This window comes from Gymnoscopelus braueri (genome assembly GCF_963280865.1).
Source record: "Gymnoscopelus braueri genome assembly, chromosome: 22".
Lineage (NCBI taxonomy): Eukaryota > Metazoa > Chordata > Actinopteri > Myctophiformes > Myctophidae > Gymnoscopelus > Gymnoscopelus braueri.
The window spans coordinates 43,338,213-43,359,731 of NC_137624.1; the positions used below are offsets into that span (position 1 = coordinate 43,338,213).

Here is a 21,519-nt window from a genome sequence, read left to right on the forward strand (position 1 = left end):
CCTCGGTTAGCGAGTGTAGGCAGCTGTAGTCCGGGGAATAGAGGCCTGGCAAACCCACGTTCTGACACCAATGTAGCGTTTGCTGTCCCTCACAGCTACCTCACTAACTTAACACATTGATTGCCAAGATATTAAACATAGTTTTCTATCCCCGTGCCGGCGTATAATTACCTCAATCCGATGATATTTGAAACGCCGTGGAACCGACATTGTGTAAAAAAAACACACGGAAAAAGTTTCCTGTGAGTAGACGGAAGGATCTGTGTATCCATGGGAACGACAAGTTTCCAACCGCAATCCGCCATTTTGGAGCTTTGGTCCGCTGAAAACGGGTGGTTTTCAATGGAAAAAAAAGAAACTGAGTTACAGCCGTTTTTCTGAAAATCCCATCATTGGGGCGGATGGAAGTGATGTTTTTTGGAATGATGTCACATCCACATTTTTCTTCTCTGAGAGACGATCGATCATTCCAAAGCTGTGTTAGGTCGCCCCTTGTGGAATTTTCCCCAAAAAAATTAAAAACGAGTTAACTCGATCTAGGCAATCAATGTGTTAAATAAAAGGAGGAAACATGGATTGACGTTTTAACCGGAGAACCGGGTTTCATTGCCCTTTTATTACAGGCTAAAACTGGGTTGGGAGGGTGCCGAAAAACAACAAAGAGGCTGCTCTGTCCGTCTAGCTGAGTCTCCCCACACACTGTGCCACCATCGTGTCTCTGCCACTTCCTTGTTCCTCTTCGCGGACTTCTTCTTTACCCATCCCCTTTGATCATTGTGTTAACCCCTTCTCAGCCTGACCTAAACTGCATACCTGAACTAGGCACCTCCTCCCCCCCATCGAAACCCCCCCCCTCCCACAAGTCTCTGTCATTATTCCAGCTGGGTCGCTACATTATTATTATGAATTAGAGACTTAAATCTAAGATGTACACATCTTCTGTTACTTCTTCCTGTGCACTTCTTTTTTCCTCTATTTCTGAACCTTCAGATCCTCCAGAGAGGATGACACGAGCTCCCACCATCCCAGAGCACATCCCAAATCTCCCAGATGGCGGATCCCCCGTGGGCTTAAGCTTCTCCCAGGTGAAGGTATCTGGATTGAATTTCCAGAAATCATTTAAGCCAATTCTCTCCCACAAGCCGGTGCCACCAAATATGTAGAGTTCTCCATGGTAGGCAAAGGCTGAATGGCCCTCGCGTCCTTTTGGAAGGACTGGCTGTTGGGACTGATGACTGTCTGTCGGGGGCAACCAGCAGTCGGTCTCTGTGTCAAACACTCTGATGTCATTGTAGTGGGCCAAAAAGTAGTCACCCGTAGGCTTATAATCGGCATCGTCATCCTTAACGTTGAAATTATATGGTATTTCAGTCTCGTGCAGTCTGCCCCCGAATACAAACATCTTTGTCCCAATGATGGTGGCAGAGTGATAGAACGATACCATCTCCGGGGGTTTTAATGAAGACCAGGCCATTGTGGCTGTGTCCAACTTGTACATTGCACAGGACAGTCTCTCAGTTTGCCAATCTATTTTGTTGAGCATTCCATAGATATACATGAAATTCCCCAAAGCACAAGCTGAATGGCCCGCCATCTCCTCTGGAGCAGTCCCAGAGATCCCAGGCTTGGACCATGTGTATTCATCAACATCAAATGCATAAAGTGTTTGGCAGTAGTACATTGGTTTTTGCAGTTGTACGATCCCTCCCCAGATGTAGATTTTGTTTCCTATAAGCACAGCTGTGTGATTGTGGCGCATGCAGGGAGCATCATCTGTTGATATTTGGTGTAATTCCTTCCAGCTCTCAGCCACTGTGTCAAAGATGCGCACATCAATCAGACCAGTTTTCTGACTTCCTCCAAAGGAGAACACGTTGTCCCCTACTGCCACAGCTGCATGGTTCCATCTCCTTTCCTTTCCTTCTAAAGGCTTCACTGAGCGAAACATTCCTCACACTAGCACCAGCTTGGATCAAAATGTTTCTTGAGTCTTTCTGTCTCTTTCTGCCGACTTTCGTTATGACACAAAGGAATATGCGGAAATCACTGTGAAGCTTGCTATACGTCCTCTTATCTTTCACTTGCGACCAGAACAGTTTGAATAACCCTGTCTTACCTATTTATATTATATATTGTGATGTCACCTGAAGCTTGACCAATCATCAAATCCAATGGCGTTGGCCAATCAGGCCTGTACAATAAAGTGTCAACTCCATATATGGAGTCCCAAGGTCAGCCATGTCAAATATGGAGTCCCAGATGTCAGACTTGGATGTGTTCAGCCAGCTCCTTATATGGACTTCAGTAAAGCACAAGACATTTGACTTATCATTGTGGTCCAGCAGGTCCTGGACTTTCCCCCTCTCCAGATCAAAACAAAAAAACACCCCACACAACTACGACAGTCTCAGGAATAAAATCCACGCCACACTCCTCCTCAAATCTGTAGAATGGAGAGGGGGACGGCCAGGGCTCCCTGGGTTTCCAGCCCCCTTCTTACCTCCACACCCACTCACAGTATTTGAGATATATATGTACGTACTGTACCTGTAGAATGAGTATAAAGTAGTAGGTACTGTACCTGTAGAATGAGTATAAAGTAGCAGAGATGCTCATAGGCCTGCGTCCTGCGTCGCTGACGCACAATATTGCGAAAGGACGCATTCATGACACCGTCGTGGCGTCCATGGGACGCACTAGAGTTGTCACCAACAACAGAGACAAATAAAAAAATAATTTGCGGTAAAATTAGTTGCTGTGATCTGCATGGACTCTCTCAGTTAGACACCGTTGTTTGGAGAAGTATAACTCTCGGTTAGACACCTTTGTACTGGAGAAGTATAACTCGGTTCGCAGCAGCAGCACAGCCCCGCCCCCCCCACACACACACACACACACACACACACACACACACACACACACACACACACACACACACACACACACACACACACACACACACACACACACACACAGTTAGGCTACGCTACACACAGAGGTGGAAAGACTGGCGACGCCAGGTTACACACAGAGAGAGAGAGAGAGTGAGACGGCATGAGGAGCTGGTTGAGACCTGGTCTCAAACGTGTAAAAAAGTCATCATACATACAGGTCTACTACTATAACCTTTGTTGCTATTGTCATCTTAAATTGACCAGCCAAAGTAAAATCCACGATTTTAGAGTGTTCTCCAACTTGCTTGGAGAATGGAGATCAGAGTGATGTGATGGATGCGTTTAACGCATGTTGCCAATCAGCTGTGTAACATTAGCAGGTTAACGATGGCTCGTTGAGCCTATGCATTTGACCCTGATTTGACCACAAAGGCAATCAAAAGCACTAATTAATGGCAGCTGTAAGTAACCGGTTGTCTATCATCTGTGTCTTGTGTATGTTTAATAGCCAACTGAATGTTTTCTGTAGCCTAGTAGAGATATCAAGAAATTCCCTGAAGAGGGAGACCCTTTCCCTCATGCTAAACTTAAAGTGACTTAAAAGGTTCCACTTCTCCTCAAAAATACAACTTTATTTTCCTTTCTCAATGACAAGCCTAATAATTATTATTGCATTTTGGCTATGTGCAATAACTGCAAGCCAATGTTAATAGGCATTGTCAGTATTTGTCTTCATTATTTCTTGAATTCCTATTTCTTAAGTTGCCAATAATTCCACTGTAAGCCAGTGTTTTCAGTCTTTTATTGCTACACAATAAATAGTAAAAATAAATTCTACATTCATAAATGATACAAAATAAAATAATAATGATAAAAAGGTTCTGTGATTAAATGTATTCTATTGCCCCCCGTTGACAAAACCGTCCCGGGGGGGGCGCCGAACTGGGTCCAAGCACTGCACCACGTAGGGTGTGAATTTTTGTGGGACTCATAAAATGTCCCTGGGACCCATCTAAAAGACCACCCTGGGGTCCCAGGACCCATTACATTGAAAACCTAGCAACATCACTGAAGTAGTAGGTACTATACCTGTAGAATGAGTATAAAGTAGTAGGTACTACTGTAGAATGAGTATAAAGTAGTAGGTACTGTACCTGTAGAATGAGTATAAAGTAGTAGGTACTGTACCTGTAGAATGAGTATAAAGTAGTAGGTACTGTACCTGTAGAATGAGTATAAAGTAGTAGGTACTGTACCTGTAGAATGAGTATAAAGTAGTAGGTACTGTACCTGTAGAATGAGTATAAAGTAGTAGGTAGACCTGTAGAATGAGTATAAAGTAGTAGGTACTGTACCTGTAGAATGAGTATAAAGTAGTAGGTACTGTACCTGTAGAATGAGTATAAAGTAGTAGGTACTGTACCTGTAGAATGAGTATAAAGTAGTAGGTACTGTACCTGTAGAATGAGTATAAAGTAGTAGGTACTGTACCTGTAGAATGAGTATAAAGTAGTAGGTACTGTACCTGTAGAATGAGTATAAAGTAGTAGGTACTGTACCTGTAGAATGAGTATAAAGTAGTAGGTACTGTACCTGTAGAATGAGTATAAAGTAGTAGGTACTGTACCTGTAGAATGAGTATAAAGTAGTAGGTACTGTACCTGTAGAATGAGTATAAAGTAGTAGGTACTGTACCTGTAGAATGAGTATAAAGTAGTAGGTACTGTACCTGTAGAATGAGTATAAAGTAGTCGGCAGGTCTTCCTCGTTGGTAGATAAAGTGCTGTAGCGAGCGCTTGTCGTTCTCGTTGAACTTGATTTCCTGGATGACGTCCGGGTGCCTCAGGACCCGCAGCAGCACCTTCTCTGTGATGGTACAGGGGCTGAACAGCGCCACCTCTGGACACGATGAGGACAACATGGGGACAGAAAGGAAAAAAAGGACAATAGGGTTGCCAGATCTGCTCATTATAATTTCCCCCGCAAGATTTTATTTGAAAATAGCAGATCTACAAGCTCACAACGCGTTGTGAGCTTGTAGATCGGCTATTTTCAAATAGCTGATGTATATGTTAAAGTGCTCATGTGGCCCATAGTCGCTTCTTTTGGGGCTGGTTTTCCTAGACCTGGTTGCTTGTTTCTCTCACAGAATCTGGCAACACTGATAAAGAGCCTGTAAACAGGACACGCCCTGTTTTGGAGCAGTTTTTCTGGGCTGGGCTTAAATTTCCTCGTAACTACAGTAGATGTGTTTCAGGAGATGGTATGCTCCCACTAGAGGGGTGTTTCAGGAGATGGTATGCTCCCACTAGAGGGGTGTTTCAGGAGATGGTCTATTCCCACTAGAGGGGTGTTTCAGGAGATGGTCTATTCCCACTCCTGTCTCTCTGTCCACTGTCCTGTCTCTCTGTCCACTGTCCCGTCTCTCTGTCCACTGTCCTGTCTCTCTGTCCACTGTCCTGTCTCTCTGTCCTGTCTCTCTGTCCACTGTCCTGTCTCTCTGTCCACTGTCCCGTCTCTCTGTCCACTGTCCTGTCTCTCTGTCCTGTCTCTCTGTCCACTGTCCTGTCTCTCTGTCCACTGTCCCGTCTCTCTGTCCACTGTCCTGTCTCTCTGTCCACTGTCCTGTCTCTCTGTCCACTGTCCTGTCTCTCTGTCCACTGTCCCGTCTCTCTGTCCATTGTCCTGTCTCTCTGTCCACTGTCCTGTCTCTCTGTCCTGTCTCTCTGTCCACTGTCCTGTCTCTCTGTCCACTGTCCTGTCTCTCTGTCCTGTCTCTCTGTCCACTGTCCTGTCTCTCTGTCCACTGTCCCGTCTCTCTGTCCACTGTCCTGTCTCTCTGTCCACTGTCCTGTCTCTCTGTCCACTGTCCCGTCTCTCTGTCCACTGTCCCGTCTCTCTGTCCACTGTCCTGTCTCTCTGTCCACTGTCCTGTCTCTCTGTCCTGTCTCTCTGTCCACTGTCCTGTCTCTCTGTCCACTGTCCTGTCTCTCTGTCCACTGTCCTGTCTCTCTGTCCACTGTCCTGTCTCTCTGTCCACTGTCCTGTCTCTCTGTCCTGTCTCTCTGTCCACTGTCCTGTCTCTCTGTCCTGTCTCTCTGTCCACTGTCCTGTCTCTCTGTCCACTGTCCTGTCTCTCTGTCCTGTCTCTCTGTCCTGTCTCTCTGTCCTGTCTCTCTATCCACTGTCCTGTCTCTCTGTCCACTGTCCTGTCTCTCTGTCCTGTCTCTCTGTCCACTGTCCTGTCTCTCTGTCCACTGTCCCGTCTCTCTGTCCACTGTCCTGTCTCTCTGTCCACTGTCCTGTCTCTCTGTCCTGTCTCTCTGTCCTGTCTCTCTGTCCACTGTCCTGTCTCTCTGTCCACTGTCCTGTCTCTCTGTCCACTGTCCTGTCTCTCTGTCCACTGTCCTGTCTCTCTGTCCACTGTCCTGTCTCTCTGTCCACTGTCCTGTCTCTCTGTCCACTGTCCTGTCTCTCTGTCCTGTCTCTCTGTCCACTGTCCTGTCTCTCTGTCCTGTCTCTCTGTCCACTGTCCTGTCTCTCTGTCCACTGTCCCGTCTCTCTGTCCACTGTCCTGTCTCTCTGTCCACTGTCCTGTCTCTCTGTCCACTGTCCTGTCTCTCTGTCCACTGTCCTGTCTCTCTGTCCACTGTCCTGTCTCTCTGTCCTGTCTCTCTGTCCACTGTCCTGTCTCTCTGTCCTGTCTCTCTGTCCACTGTCCTGTCTCTCTGTCCACTGTCCCGTCTCTCTGTCCACTGTCCTGTCTCTCTGTCCACTGTCCCGTCTCTCTGTCCACTGTCCCGTCTCTCTGTCCACTGTCCTGTCTCTCTGTCCACTGTCCTGTCTCTCTGTCCACTGTCCTGTCTCTCTGTCCACTGTCCCATCTCTCTGTCCAGTCTCTCTGTCCTGTCTCTCTGTCCACTGTCCTGTCTCTCTGTCCACTGTCCTGTCTCTCTGTCCACTGTCCTGTCTCTCTGTCCACTGTCCTGTCTCTCTGTCCACTGTCCTGTCTCTCTGTCCACTGTCCTGTCTCTCTGTCCACTGTCCTGTCTCTCTGTCCACTGTCCTGTCTCTCTGTCCTGTCTCTCAGTCCACTGTCCTGTCTCTCTGTCCACTGTCCCGTCTCTCTGTCCACTGTCCTGTCTCTCTGTCCACTGTCCTGTCTCTCTGTCCACTGTCCTGTCTCTCTGTCCACTGTCCTGTCTCTCTGTCCTGTCTCTCTGTCCACTGTCCTGTCTCTCTGTCCACTGTCCCGTCTCTCTGTCCACTGTCCTGTCTCTCTGTCCATTGTCCTGTCTCTCTGTCCATTGTCCTGTCTCTCTGCCCTGTCTCTCTGTCCACTGTCCCGTCTCTCTGTCCACTGTCCTGTCTCTCTGTCCATTGTCCTGTCTCTCTGTCCATTGTCCTGTCTCTCTGCCCTGTCTCTCTGTCCACTGTCCTGTCTCTCTGTCCACTGTCCTGTCTCTCTGTCCACTGTCCTGTCTCTCTGTCCACTGTCCTGTCTCTCTGTCCACTGTCCTGTCTCTCTGTCCACTGTCCTGTCTCTCTGTCCACTGTCCTGTCTCTCTGTCCACTGTCCTGTCTCTCTGTCCACTGTCCTGTCTCTCTGTCCACTGTCCTGTCTCTCTGTCCTGTCTCTCAGTCCACTGTCCTGTCTCTCTGTCCACTGTCCTGTCTCTCTGTCCATTGTCCTGTCTCTCTGTCCATTGTCCTGTCTCTCTGCCCTGTCTCTCTGTCCACTGTCCCGTCTCTCTGTCCACTGTCCTGTCTCTCTGTCCATTGTCCTGTCTCTCTGTCCACTGTCCTGTCTCTCTGTCCTGTCTCTCTGTCCACTGTCCTGTCTCTCTATCCACTGTCCTGTCTCTCTGTCCACTGTCCTGTCTCTCTGTCCACTGTCCTGTCTCTCTGTCCTGTCTCTCAGTCCACTGTCCTGTCTCTCTGTCCACTGTCCTGTCTCTCTGTCCACTGTCCTGTCTCTCTGTCCATTGTCCTGTCTCTCTGTCCATTGTCCTGTCTCTCTGCCCTGTCTCTCTGTCCACTGTCCCGTCTCTCTGTCCACTGTCCTGTCTCTCTGTCCATTGTCCTGTCTCTCTGTCCACTGTCCTGTCTCTCTGTCCTGTCTCTCTGTCCACTGTCCTGTCTCTCTATCCACTGTCCCGTCTCTCTGTCCACTGTCCTGTCTCTCTGTCCATTGTCCTGTCTCTCTGTCCACTGTCCTGTCTCTCTGTCCTGTCTCTCTGTCCACTGTCCTGTCTCTCTGTCCACTGTCCTGTCTCTCTGTCCACTGTCCTGTCTCTCTGTCCACTGTCCTGTCTCTCTGTCCACTGTCCTGTCTCTCAGTCCACTGTCCTGTCTCTCTATCCACTGTCCTGTCTCTCTGTCCACTGTAACGTCTCTCAGTCCACTGTCCTGTCTCTCTATCCACTGTCCTGTCTCTCTGTCCACTGTCCTGTCTCTCTATCCACTGTCCTGTCTCTCAGTCCACTGTCCTGTCTCTCAGTCCACTGTCCTGTCTCTCTGTCCACTGTCCTGTCTCTCTATCCACTGTCCTGTCTCTCAGTCCACTGTCCTGTCTCTCTGTCCTGTCTCTCTGTCCACTGTCCTGTCTCTCTGTCCACTGTAACGTCTCTCAGTCCACTGTCCTGTCTCTCTGTCCACTGTCCTGTCTCTCTGTCCACTGTCCTGTCTCTCTGTCCACTGTCCTGTCTCTCTGTCCACTGTCCTGTCTCTCAGTCCACTGTCCTGTCTCTCAGTCCACTGTCCTGTCTCTCAGTCCACTGTCCTGTCTCTCTGTCCACTGTCCTGTCTCTCTGTCCACTGTCCTGTCTCTCTGTCCACTGTCCTGTCTCTCTGTCCACTGTCCTGTCTCTCTGTCCACTGTCCTGTCTCTCTGTCCACTGTCCTGTCTCTCTGTCCACTGTCCTGTCTCTCTGTCCACTGTCCTGTCTCTCTGTCCACTGTCCTGTCTCTCTGTCCACTGTCCTGTCTCTCTGTCCACTGTCCTGTCTCTCAGTCCACTGTCCTGTCTCTCAGTCCACTGTCCTGTCTCTCAGTCCACTGTCCTGTCTCTCTGTCCACTGTCCTGTCTCTCTGTCCACTGTCCTGTCTCTCAGTCCACTGTCCTGTCTCTCAGTCCACTGTCCTGTCTCTCAGTCCACTGTCCTGTCTCTCTGTCCACTGTCCTGTCTCTCTGTCCACTGTCCTGTCTCTCTGTCCACTGTCCTGTCTCTCTGTCCACTGTCCTGTCTCTCAGTCCACTGTCCTGTCTCTCAGTCCACTGTCCTGTCTCTCAGTCCACTGTCCTGTCTCTCAGTCCACTGTCCTGTCTCTCTGTCCTGTCTCTCTGTCCACTGTCCTGTCTCTCAGTCCACTGTCCTGTCTCTCTGTCCTGTCTCTCTGTCCACTGTCCTGTCTCTCAGTCCACTGTCCTGTCTCTCTGTCCACTGTCCTGTCTCTCAGTCCACTGTCCTGTCTCTCAGTCCACTGTCCTGTCTCTCTGTCCACTGTCCTGTCTCTCAGTCCACTGTCCTGTCTCTCAGTCCACTGTCCTGTCTCTCTGTCCACTGTCCTGTCTCTCAGTCCACTGTCCTGTCTCTCTGTCCACTGTCCTGTCTCTCAGTCCACTGTCCTGTCTCTCTGTCCACTGTCCTGTCTCTCAGTCCACTGTCCTATCTGAATAATGCATGAAAAGCCCAAAATAAATCTTTGAAGTAACTATAGTGATGGACACGCCTATGATGACATCGGTGCCAGAAGGATAACCGATGAAAGTATAAACAGAGTAATTGAATGGAGAGACTGGCTGTGATAAATGTAACACTTAAGCTGTTACTTATAGGTTTTGGCTTCTATTCATGTTCTATCCCAGGGGTGATGCAACTTTGATGATGTAGAGCAGGGATGGGCAACTGGCGGCCCGCGGCCCGCATGCGGCCCGCACCGTCACTCAATGCGGCCCCAGGCCAAAACAAAGAATCACAAAGAAAAACAAAGTAATCTAAACATATCCGAAATGGTGAACTATTGCCTTCAGCTGTTCCAAACATGCAACTTTCCATGAACCATTTTAATTGCAACAGTCCACCAGTAGAGCGCGCTCTCGTTTATTTTAATAGAAGCCTTATTAACTATAATTCTAGTGTTCATTTTTGTATATTTTTAAGCCAAGGTTACAGCAATACTCTGAAAGGCATACTCAGGGATGTGAAGTTTTGTTTAGCAGTTACAGCTGTAGTAAGTTGATAGAAGCATTACTAAATGCTAAATAAAAACAAAGTTATAACAAATAATAATAGTTAAAGGCATACTAGGTAACGTTTTCAACAAAACTAAAGTTAAATTGTATATCTTTTGTGAGTGGCAAAAGTTACACAACACCCACTCCATGAATTTCACCCCCGGAAGCCTTTTATTTATATATTTACTATTGAACGGTGAAGGGGGGACTTTCCCGGGAAAATTACGTCATCTGGCCGGAAAACGGAGGTGGAAATGCACTGGTTTCCTGTTTGGCCAGGAACTAACGCGCTAATAACAAAAAGGAACCTCACGCTGATTTTAAGAGAATACAGGATTGGAAGATCGAAAAAGAACAGAAAAAGAAAGCACAGCTCATGGTAACTAATGCTCCACTGGCTAAGAGAAACGATCCGTAGATAGTATAAAACAATTAAAAGATCGCTTTTTGAAACGCTTCCGGCTTCCGGTGAAAACGAATGGAATTCTGGGTAATCGAGGACTAGGGAAATTGTATGCAGTGACGGTAGTGACCAGCAGAGGTTGCTAAAAATCGTTAGTTGTGAATTTGCATTGTACAACTTTAATATCCCTTATTTATCACATATGTGACTATTATGGGCTTTTTGAGTAATGGGGTACTACTGGCGAGAGTGCCGATAAACAGGGGCGGGCTGGGACCAAAATTCAGCCCTGGCATTTTGGTCCGAACCGGCGCACCGCCCCCGGACCGTTTTGTATGTATGTACATCACCCCTGATGCAGAGGGCCACTATATTTCCACTCTCACTCCAGAGGGCCACGTTGCATATACTGTCGGGCAGACACCTCATATCTCCGTAACGTTCAGGCGCGCGGGAAGTCCTTAATACCTAGGGGGGCTGTGCGTCGGGGGGGACTCCTCGCGCCCGCGCGAAGCGCGTGCGCGCGATTTTTTTGCGATTTTTGGGGGGTTTTCTGTGTTTTTCCCCACACAAAAAGGCAGAAAGACAGTGCAAACACCAGGTTGAAGTTCATCCATGACCGTAACAGACTGCTATGATCCATAAAATATATATATATTAAAAAAAAAAGTTTTTTTTTTTTTTCTTTTTTTCTTCCCATCACCAGGGGGGCTGCTCCCATCACCAGGGGGGCTGCAGCCCCCATAGCCCCCCCCTTCCCGCGCCACTGGTAACATTTTTCGTAAATGAATGCCGGCCCGTACTTCGGCATTCTATGTCACACAAAAGTAGCAAAAGTAGCAGATCTACAAGCTCAAAACGCGTCGCAGTGCGACGCGTTTTGAGCTTGTAGATCTGCTACTTTTGCTATTTTTGAATTGGAATCCAGATTTTTTTTTTGCCATTTTTTTTATTGGAATCTTGAAAAGTAACACTTTTCAAGATTTCAAATGAACTTCAATACAAATGCATTGGACATAAAAAAGGAATTGTAATACTAGTCATTAAGCTACTAATATAGACTGAAGTAATTAAAGCGGGTCATGTTTGCATGTTTGTAATTGTAACAGCTGAAATCAATAATATATCAGTATTCCGAATATTAACCTGCGGGCTGCATAAACTCTTTCACTGCCAATAAAATAAAAAAATTATTGCGAACTTTGCCAGATTTTTTTTTTTTTTTTTTCAAAGAAAAAAAAAAGTGCTTAGGAAGCGAGATACAGCCTTTTTCAGTTATAGGTTAAACAAAGAGTGGATGGAGCTGCAAATCTTCAGATAATGATATCTTGGGTTCTGAACACTTTATAAAAAAAACAAAAAAATAAAAAAAACCTTTTTTAATTATTATTATTTTTTTTTTAAACTCGGGATTTCTCGTTCTGGCACTGAGGGTATAACCATACAACTCGGGATAACTCGGGGCTTGGCACTGAGAGAGTTAAGTGAAGGTGGGGGCCGCATGTGGCCCCCGCGCCGCCAGTTGCCCATGTATGGTCTATCCAGACTGTTGTTGTCGACGGCCTAAAAATCTATGTATAGAAAAGAATAGTGCTGTGCTTTCCTGGAAGGGTTCAGAGAGATGTTTGAAATGCCACAGCCTTCTATAAATTCACAACAAGCTCAGAGTGATAAACAAGGCTTTATTATGTCAGCCAGTCTCTCACCGGCTGTCTCTGTAAATCTACCCAGGGTTGGAGAAACATCACCAGGCGCTGCCCAAGCGGCAGACAGTACAGTACCAATTCTAAAGCCAAGAACAGAACTTTAAAGGTTTAATGACATTCACTTTTACACCACATTCAAAGTCTTTGTCCTGGTCCTTCAAAAGTGTACAAAAAGTTTTAAGTGAAAATTCCATTCCAGTGATCCATGGCAGGTGTTTTTCTCTCACATTTCTAAAGCCTTTTCAACTGCAATGAAAAAAGAAATCTTTGCCTGCGGGTGTCGCTGGTGAGGGATTTTGCCTGTCAATCATCGCCTCTGCTCCGCCCCCCCCCCCAAAGGAAAGGATAGGGGAGGGGAGGGGCGAGGAGGAGAGTGGGCGGGATTAATCGACTGTGACCTCACTGTCGAAGGGCCAAGCTCAGATTACTTTTCAGCCTAATTATTCAGAAAACCCCAGACCACAGAAAATCCACTGAATGTTCTAAGTTCAGGTTTTTTGGGTGTAATTGAGGTCATAAAACCCCAAATAAAACATTGAAAATAAAAAAAGTTAAAATGAATGTCATGATACCTTTAATCCACCCACTTTGTCCAGGATAGAGAGGTGACTTGTGTGCACTTTCTTTGGACCGCCAAACATCCCAGAATGCATTTCAAGCTAGCTTGCCAGAACGTTTTTTCTGTTAACTTGAAAAGGACATTCTTCACAAGGAAGCATTAAGGGCCTTCTTTATGTTCTGGACATTGAGAAACGGCATGAGTTTGTTGAATGACATTAACCCATTCAATCCGGGAACGAATCAGTGTCATTTTAATATTTCTTTGGCTATTCAAAAATAGCGTGGCTATGAGCTTGTAGAGCTGCTATTTTTGAAAATCTATTTATTTTTTTAAAGCGACCATTTGTAACTCAAACCTTTGCTTCTGGGGGGTCCCTGGAACAAAACATTTTGAGTTGGGGGTCCGCGGTCAAATACGTATCTAAAAATGTTTTCTAAATCCTATAGCAACAGTATGTTTCTATATCAGTGGTGCTCCAACCTTTCCATGTCATGGACCCCCAAAATGATATGTATTTGGCCGCGGACCCCCCCATCTCAAAATATGTTGTTCCAGGGACCCCCAGAAGCACAGACCGGAGTTAAAAATGTTCTCTTTAAAACATTATATAGCCTATTCAAAGATTTGCACAAAGTTTCCACTATATTACTAAGCTATGAGCTTGTAGATCTGATCTGAAGAAATCTTAAAATGACCCTGATGCGTTCCCGGTCTTAATGGATTAACAAGTGCTGCAAGCAGGGCCGGCCGCTGCTATAAGCAATATAAGCACTCGCTTAGGGGCCACAACCACTAGGGGGCCACAAAAATATATATACATATATATATATATATATATATATATATATATATATATATATATATATATATATATTTTTTTTTACTTTCATATTGTAATTATGTCATGTATCTCCTATCCAACAACTAGCGTTATCATTTTAGTATGCAATAAAAAATGACATAATAATTAGGGGTGTCGGAAAAAATCGATTCGAATACGAATCGCGATTCTACTGTTGGACGATTCAGAATCGATTCTCATTTTTTTTAAATCGATTTTCAATTTTTTTTTTTTTTTTTATGATCTTGGATTTACCTTTGTTTACATTATTATCAGTTGATAAAACCTTTACAATTATAAAAGCTACATAAATGAATCAAGAATCGTTTTGAATCGAGAATCGTTTTGAATCGAGAATCGTTTGAATCGGAAAAAATCGCTTTTGAATCGAGAATCATTTGTTTTGAAAAAAATCGATAAAAATCGGAATCGTGACCCCAAGAATCGGAATTGAATCGATTCGTGAGATAGCAGACGATTCACAGCCCTAATAATAATTTTATAATGGGATTTTTTTTGGGAGGGACACCAAAAAAATCTTGCTTAGGGCCACGAAAGTCCTAGGGCCGGCCCTGGCTGCAAGAGGGTGGTTCTCAACCTTTTCTGCATCAGGGCCCTCTTGAAAATCTCCAAAACGTTGGTTCCGCTGGACTGACGTGTATTTATTTTCAGATCATGTTGTGATCAATCACACTATTGTGTTCGGCTCGGATCAGTGGAACTAATGTAGTAAGTTCACCATTTAACGGTATCACGATGAAAAAAATCACACCCAGTGTGAAGTGGGCGGTGTGGTCACAGTGGTCATCACAGTGATGGAAGTTCACTTAAAGAAAAGTAATATTGTGGACCAACCATTGTACACCCCTAACTTTAAAAAAAAACATAAATGTGTTTTTTTTAAGTGCATAGTCCTATTTATAGGGCTATGCACATGTGTCATGTTTCACTAGCCAATCACAGTCCTGAATAGACTGTGATTGGCCGATCACGGTGCAGGGTTAGGGGGGTACACTGGTGGCCAATCACAGCGCAGGGTTGGGGGGTGCAAATGTCCAAACCTCACATATAGGGGCGGTTTCACCGCCCAAAAATCATAATAATATATTTGACGTCATTAAAAAAATTACATATGCAAGTTATGTCACCTTATATTATCTTGCAGGCTTATACAAAGGTTAAAGTGTCATTTAGATAGCGTGTTGTGTAGATAGATGCCAGGTTCGTGTGTTGACCTGGCATCCTATAGCGCGTATAGTTTCAATGTACATATTATTATTATTATTATTATTTTTAAAAGAACTGTTATTGTACTGATGATAGGTTCTTGGTTTACCTATGATCCTAGATGACTATTTCTATGCATTTGATGGATTACCTTGTGTTTACATTGCTTACTGAAAGTGGCTCTGGAGTAAGAGTGTCTGCTAAATGCCTACATTGTAATATTATCATTAACATCTTAGTGTTTTGTCAATTATTTGGGGGCCCACTCGCAATATCCAGTGGTGTAAAGTAACTAAGTACATTCACTTAAGTACTGTACTTAAGTACAATTTTGAGGTATTTGTACTTTACTTGAGTATTTCCAATTTCCAATACTTTTACTTCTACTCCACTACATCTCAGAGGCAAATATTGTACTTTTACTCCACTACAACTATTTGAAAACTTTAGTTACTAGTTACTTTTCAGATATAAATTATGATATTATGAAACATACATTAACCACTTTATCCCTGTTTTATACCTAGGCTATTTGAAAATAGCAGATCTACAAGCTCACAACGCGTCGCGATGCGACGCGTTGTGAGCTTGTAGATCGGCTATTTTCAAATATTTAGTAATTTTACTTTTGGTACTTTAAGTATATTTTGATGCCAATACTTTTGTACTTTTACTCAAGTCAATTTTTAATTCTGGACTTTTACTTGTAACAGAGTATTTTTACATTGCAGTATCGGTACTTTTACTTAACTCTCAGTGCCACGCCCCGAGATATCCCGAGTTTTTCCCGAGTACCCTCCGTGCCAGCACGAGAAATCCTGAGTTTTTACTTTTGACTGTGGTCGCGCTATATACTGTTTATTTTTCATGATCACTTTCGCTTCCTGATTCCTTCAGACTCATTGGGTTCCGGTTTCATGACGCAGATTCCGCTTCCGGTTCTAATTTTTTTCCCACGATCATTTTTGGCCAGAATAGGGAAAGTCACGGTTTTTCACACGGTATAAAAAACAAACGGAGAGGTCCACGGTCTACTCTCTTTGGTCTGGGTGACGATCAGTCATCGTAGTCGTGTATCACATCGTAATTTAGCCCGATCAACGATTGTCAAAAATGTAAACATCCGGTTACGACCGGATGTGACGTGAGCCTGTTTGGGAGGGGGCGAGTGAGCCAGCGAGGTCATCAATGTGTCGATTTGTTGCTCTCTACTGGTAGAACTGTATTATGGGTTTAAACACCCAATCAGATCATTTATTTGAATGAAAAATTACAAAATTAAAAAAAAAAAAAAACGCAAATTGCTGGCACTGGGGGAGTACTTTATGAAAATACTCTTGGCACTGAAAGAGTTAAGTAACGAATATGAGTACTTTTTCCACCACTCATTATTTGGTGGCCCGCTCGCAATATCCTCACACGGGCCGACAGGGTGAGAAGCGCTGGTTGTAAGATGTGATGCTGTGTGCTTATTGGACGGAGCACTCACCTGTGGCCAGGAAGCGATGCGCCGCCAGCATCAGCTGTGGAGAGATCTTCACTTTGCTGTCGCCGTCTTGTTTGAAGGCAGAGAAATCACGCCTGTTCTTATTGGGGTCGACCTTCTTCCTGTGTCTGTTGTCAGCTGGACAGGAGACAAGAGCGCACAGATGAGAGGAAAGCACATTTTCACGGAGATCAGTGGTGGAAAAAGTACTCAAATTCTTTACTTAAGTAAAAGTACCAATACTGCAATATAAAAATACTCTGTTACAAGTAAAAATCCAAAATTAAAAATTTACTTGAGTAAAAGTACAAAAGTATTGGCATCAAAATGTACTTAAAGTACCAAAAGTAAAAGTACTAAATATTTGAAAATAGCCGATCTACAAGCTCACAACGCGTCGCGATGCGACGCGTTGTGAGCTTGTAGATCTGCTATTTTCAAATAGCCTAGGTATAAAATAGGGCTAAAGTGGTTAATGTATGTTTCATTATATCATAGTTTATATCTGAAAAGTAACTAGTAACTAAAGTTTTCAAATAATTGTAGTGGAGTAAAAGTACAATATTTGCCTCTGAGATGTAGTGGAGTAGAAGTAAAAGTATTGGAAATTGGAAATACTCAAGTAAAGTACAAATACCTCAAAATTGTACTTAAGTACAGTACTTGAGTAAATGTACTTGGTTACTTTCCACCACTGACGGAGATACAGGTCTGCAAGATACACTCTACACCTCAAACACAAAGACACCCATGTACCTGTCAAACTACTTCAAAAACGTTAAAGACGTCCACAAACACAACACCAGAGGGGAGCTCCACAAATCACGTTCAACCCAGATTTGGCTCAAACAAGGGGTTAAATCCGTCTACTGCTATGCCACCAAAATGTGGAATGATCTACCGTACCAACAGTCATAAAAGAGCACTTACAGGTGGCTGCAAATCGGAACTGGCCCCTGTGAAAAATCAAGCCTTATATGATGTTTTTGCATAGTATTGTATATTTGTCACAAAATGTTGCTATGAATTGAATACACAATGGCACAGTGCTTTCTTGGGTTCAATCCTTCTAGCATTGTATTTGTATTAAACTGTACTTTCTGTGCTTTTTTTGCAAGCTGTTAATTAAGTATTGAATCAATCAATCAATACAGACAAATCATTTTCTAGCAAAGATTCATATCATTAAACGTCAATTATTATTTTCACTATTATTGAAACATGGCGTCAGAGTTTTTTGACTTTTTGTACGTTTATTTTGGGTCAGAAGCTGAAAACATTTGTGAATCCCTGATCTATATATGTTTTGCTTTGTTTTTATTGTTGTTGTTTATCTTCTTCTTTCTTTTTTTCCTGGTCTTATTCTAAATGTTTTCTTTTCAATTTTACTGTTATTTTTTATGTTAATTTTTGCCTATTCTGTGAAGCACATTGAACTGCACTTGATGTATGAAACGTGCTATATAAAAAATTTCAAATGTTTCCGGCATACAGTCTGGGACTCGGAAGCTCTGATCATGATTAGAATATAAACCGGATGTGGAGCCTCCTCTCCATTTCCGTTTCGTCTTTACAGTCGCGCAAATTTATCCTAATATAAATACAAATCATCTAAGCATACATGAAAAAAAAAAAGGAAATTAAAAAGTAAAGTGTAAAGATATTTTAAAATATATTTTCGTGAACGGAAGTGCCAGTTTCCTCTCTCGGATTTTGGGAGTTGTAGTTCCAGACTCTATATAGCATTCAGAGATTGTGGAATAGTTGTCTGGCTACGCGAGACTAATCTACACAGGTCGTGAGCTTGTAAGTCGGCTATTTCTGCCTAATGTTCTCCTCTGAACAGGGAGATGCTAGGATTCAAGTGGTTACTGTAAATAAACACTAAGGATTTACAGGTGGATGCTAGGATTCAAGTGGTTACTGTAAATAAACAGAGGATTTACAGGTGGATGCTAGGATTCACGTGGTTACTGCAAATAAACACTAAGGATTTACAGGTGGATGCTAGGATTCATGTGGTTACTGTAAATACACTGAGGATTTACAGGTGGATGCTAGGATTCAAGTGGTTACTGTAAATAAACACTAAGGATTTACAGGTGGATGCTAGGATTCAAGTGGTTACTGCAAATAAACACTAAGGATTTACAGGTGGATGCTAGGATTCAAGTGGTTACTGTAAATAAACAGAGGGTTTACAGGTGGATGCTAGGATTCAAGTGGTTACTGTAAATAAACAGAGGGTTTACAGGTGGATGCTAGGATTCACGTGGTTACTGTAAATAAACAGAGGGTTTGACAGTTGCAGAAAGATGCTGACTCACTGTAAAGGTCTGATTCATCCAAGATCTCTGATTTGATGATCTCCTCGATGACGTCCTCTAAAGTGACCAATCCCAGCACCTGGTAGAAGGGGTCCCCCTCCCCCTCGTTGTTGACCTTCTGGACGATGGCCAGGTGGGATTTACCTGGTGACAACAATGACACATAGGTGACAACAATGACAACAAGAGAATGACTGCATACAATTACTGGACGCACGCACGCACGCACGCACGCACGCACGCACGCACGCACGCACGCACACACACACACACACACACACACACACACACACACACACACACACACACACACACACACACACACACACACACACACACACACACACACACACACACACACACACACACACACACACACACACACACACACACACACACCAAAATAAAATGACGATTACAGCCTAGAAGACTAGCAGTATCTGGTAGGCCTGTCACAATTATTACATAATCGCGATTATTTGAGATAATCGCAATTCATTAATTAACTCTCTCAGTGCCAATGAAATAAAAAAATATGTTCATACTGTGCCAGCATTTTTTTTTTCTTCAAAGTAAAAAAAAAGTGCTTAAGCCTTTTTCAGTTATAAGTTAAACAAAGAGTGGATGGAGCTGCAAATCTTCAGATAATGATATCTTGGGTTCTGAATTTTTTTTTCAAAAACAATAAAATAATAATTTAAAAAAATAATTTAAAAAATCTGGATTTTTCGTTCTTGGCACTGAGGGCATTCAGAAAAAACTCGGGATATCTCGTTGTGTGGCACTGAGAGAGTTAATCGTCATAATAATTTCCATGATAAAAATATTCAAACATTTTCAAAAATCGTGGAAATAGCAGATCTACAAGCTCAAAACGTGTCGCGATGCGATCGGCCCTTAATTTTTTAACATATATAAAGTAATAAAATGTAAGTTAAAGTTAAAGTTATTATCTGCCCTGTTGTGCCTTTAGTTTAGGAAGCCTAAAAGCCAAACACAAATGTAATGTTTTATTCATAATGTTCCAATGTTCAACACAATTACATTCCTATTCATGGATGTCACAATGAAGACTCATTTGTTAAGGTTTTTTAAAGAAAAAAAATACAGGGATATTTTTTTTCACGTGAATCTATTATATTATTTTCATTCAAATCTGAAGTGTTTTGACAATGATTTGATGGCCTACTTAAAATACCCTCAAGACCCACCAGTGGACCCAGGCCCACAGGTTCAGAACCAGCAGTGACATACAGTAAATGTCATTTGTTGTGCTTCCTGCTGTGTGTGTGTGTGTGTGTGTGTGTGTGTGTTTCCCGCTGTGTGTGTGTGTGTGTGTGTGTGTGTGTGTGTGTGTGTGTGTGTGTGTGTGTGTGTGTGTGTGTGTGTGTTTCCCGCTCTGTGTGTGTGTGTGTGTGTGTGTGTGTGTGTTTCCCGCTGTGTGTGTGTGTGTGTGTGTGTGTGTGTGTGTGTGTGTGTGTGTGTGTGTGTTTCCCGCTGTGTGTGTGTGTGTGTGTGTGTGTGTGTGTGTGTGTTTCCCGCTCTGTGTGTGTGTGTGTGTGTGTGTGTGTGTGGAGTCTGTGGACCCTCTCAACCTAGTGAAATGCATGCTGGGACACTTCCATCGGTCAATATGACAGTCAATACAGGCCAGGCTTCTCCATTTACCACACACACACACACACACACACACACACACACACACACACACACACACACACACTAGACATGATGCTACAGCATGACCCACATACACACGCGCGCACCCACGGTCACACACACACACACACACACACACACACACACACACACACACACACACACACACACACATATATATATGTAAATAAAATGGGTAACCGTTTAAGCGTTTTATAAATAAATAAACTTGCACAATGGTGTCGTGCAAAAATAGTGAAATTAGCAACCCTACAAGCCCACAACACGGTCCCATCATCGCCGTGTGTTGTGAGCTTGTAGATTAGCTATTTTCACTATTTGGACCCCTAGTCCGTACAGGTATTTGGTCCAAAAAGTAAAAAAAATATATATATATATTTGGTTAGTTCTTTTTTTGGGTGAACTATCCCTTTAAGTAATGTAAAGTATCCATGGTTAGAAGAACATGACTGAACATTCGACAATTAAGGCCTAATATTTCTAGAATTGCTACAAATTGCTGCAAAAACCTGTATATCCAATCATTTTGCGCATAAACAAGAAGCTGAAGGGTATGAATGTAAGTCTGATAATGATGTACCGTGCACGTTCACATCATGCATACTTTACATTACTTAACTCATTCAGTCCGGGAACGCATCTGTGTCATTTTTAGACTTCTTTGGCTACTCAAAAATAGCAGATCTACAAGCTCACAGCGAGGCACCGAGTGCCACGCTGTGAGCTTGTAGATCTGCTATTTTTGAAAAAGAATCGTGAAAATTTGTGCAAATCTTTGAATATATATATATATAGCAAACATTTGTCAAATATTTTTGCACCAGGGACCCTCAGAAGCAAGGATTTGAGATACAAATGTTCGCTTAAAAAAATATGTATTCAAAGATTTCAAAAATAGCAGATATACAAGCTCATAGCGCGGCACCGAGTGCCGCGCTATGAGCTTGTAGATCTGCTATTTTTTAATAGCCAAAGAAATCTAAAAATGACAGATGTGTTCCTGGATTGAATGGGTTAAGACAATTTTTTTAATATATAAATGTTTTTTGGACATTTTGGACAAAATAGCCAATTTTGCATGGAGGTGCCCACTCTTCCTTAGAGCCCACTCTTCCTTAGTGCCCACTCTTCCTTAGAGCCCACTCTTCCTTAGTGC

The 21,519-nt window shown here is 43.5% G+C and overlaps 1 protein-coding gene across 1 annotated transcript in view; it reads right to left on the reverse strand.

Moving 5' to 3' along the window:
• The window catches only part of LOC308079057 (metal transporter CNNM4), a gene marked incomplete at both ends in the record, with an annotated part of 74,544 nt that overhangs the window by 41,213 nt on the left and 11,812 nt on the right, over positions 1-21,519 (reverse strand). The window contains 3 exons of the mRNA XM_080420393.1: positions 4,624-4,793; positions 16,360-16,494; positions 18,684-18,827. Of these exons, the coding sequence (XP_080276519.1) occupies positions 4,624-4,793; positions 16,360-16,494; positions 18,684-18,827 (449 nt within the window). The remainder of the gene's footprint in view (positions 1-4,623; positions 4,794-16,359; positions 16,495-18,683; positions 18,828-21,519) is intronic.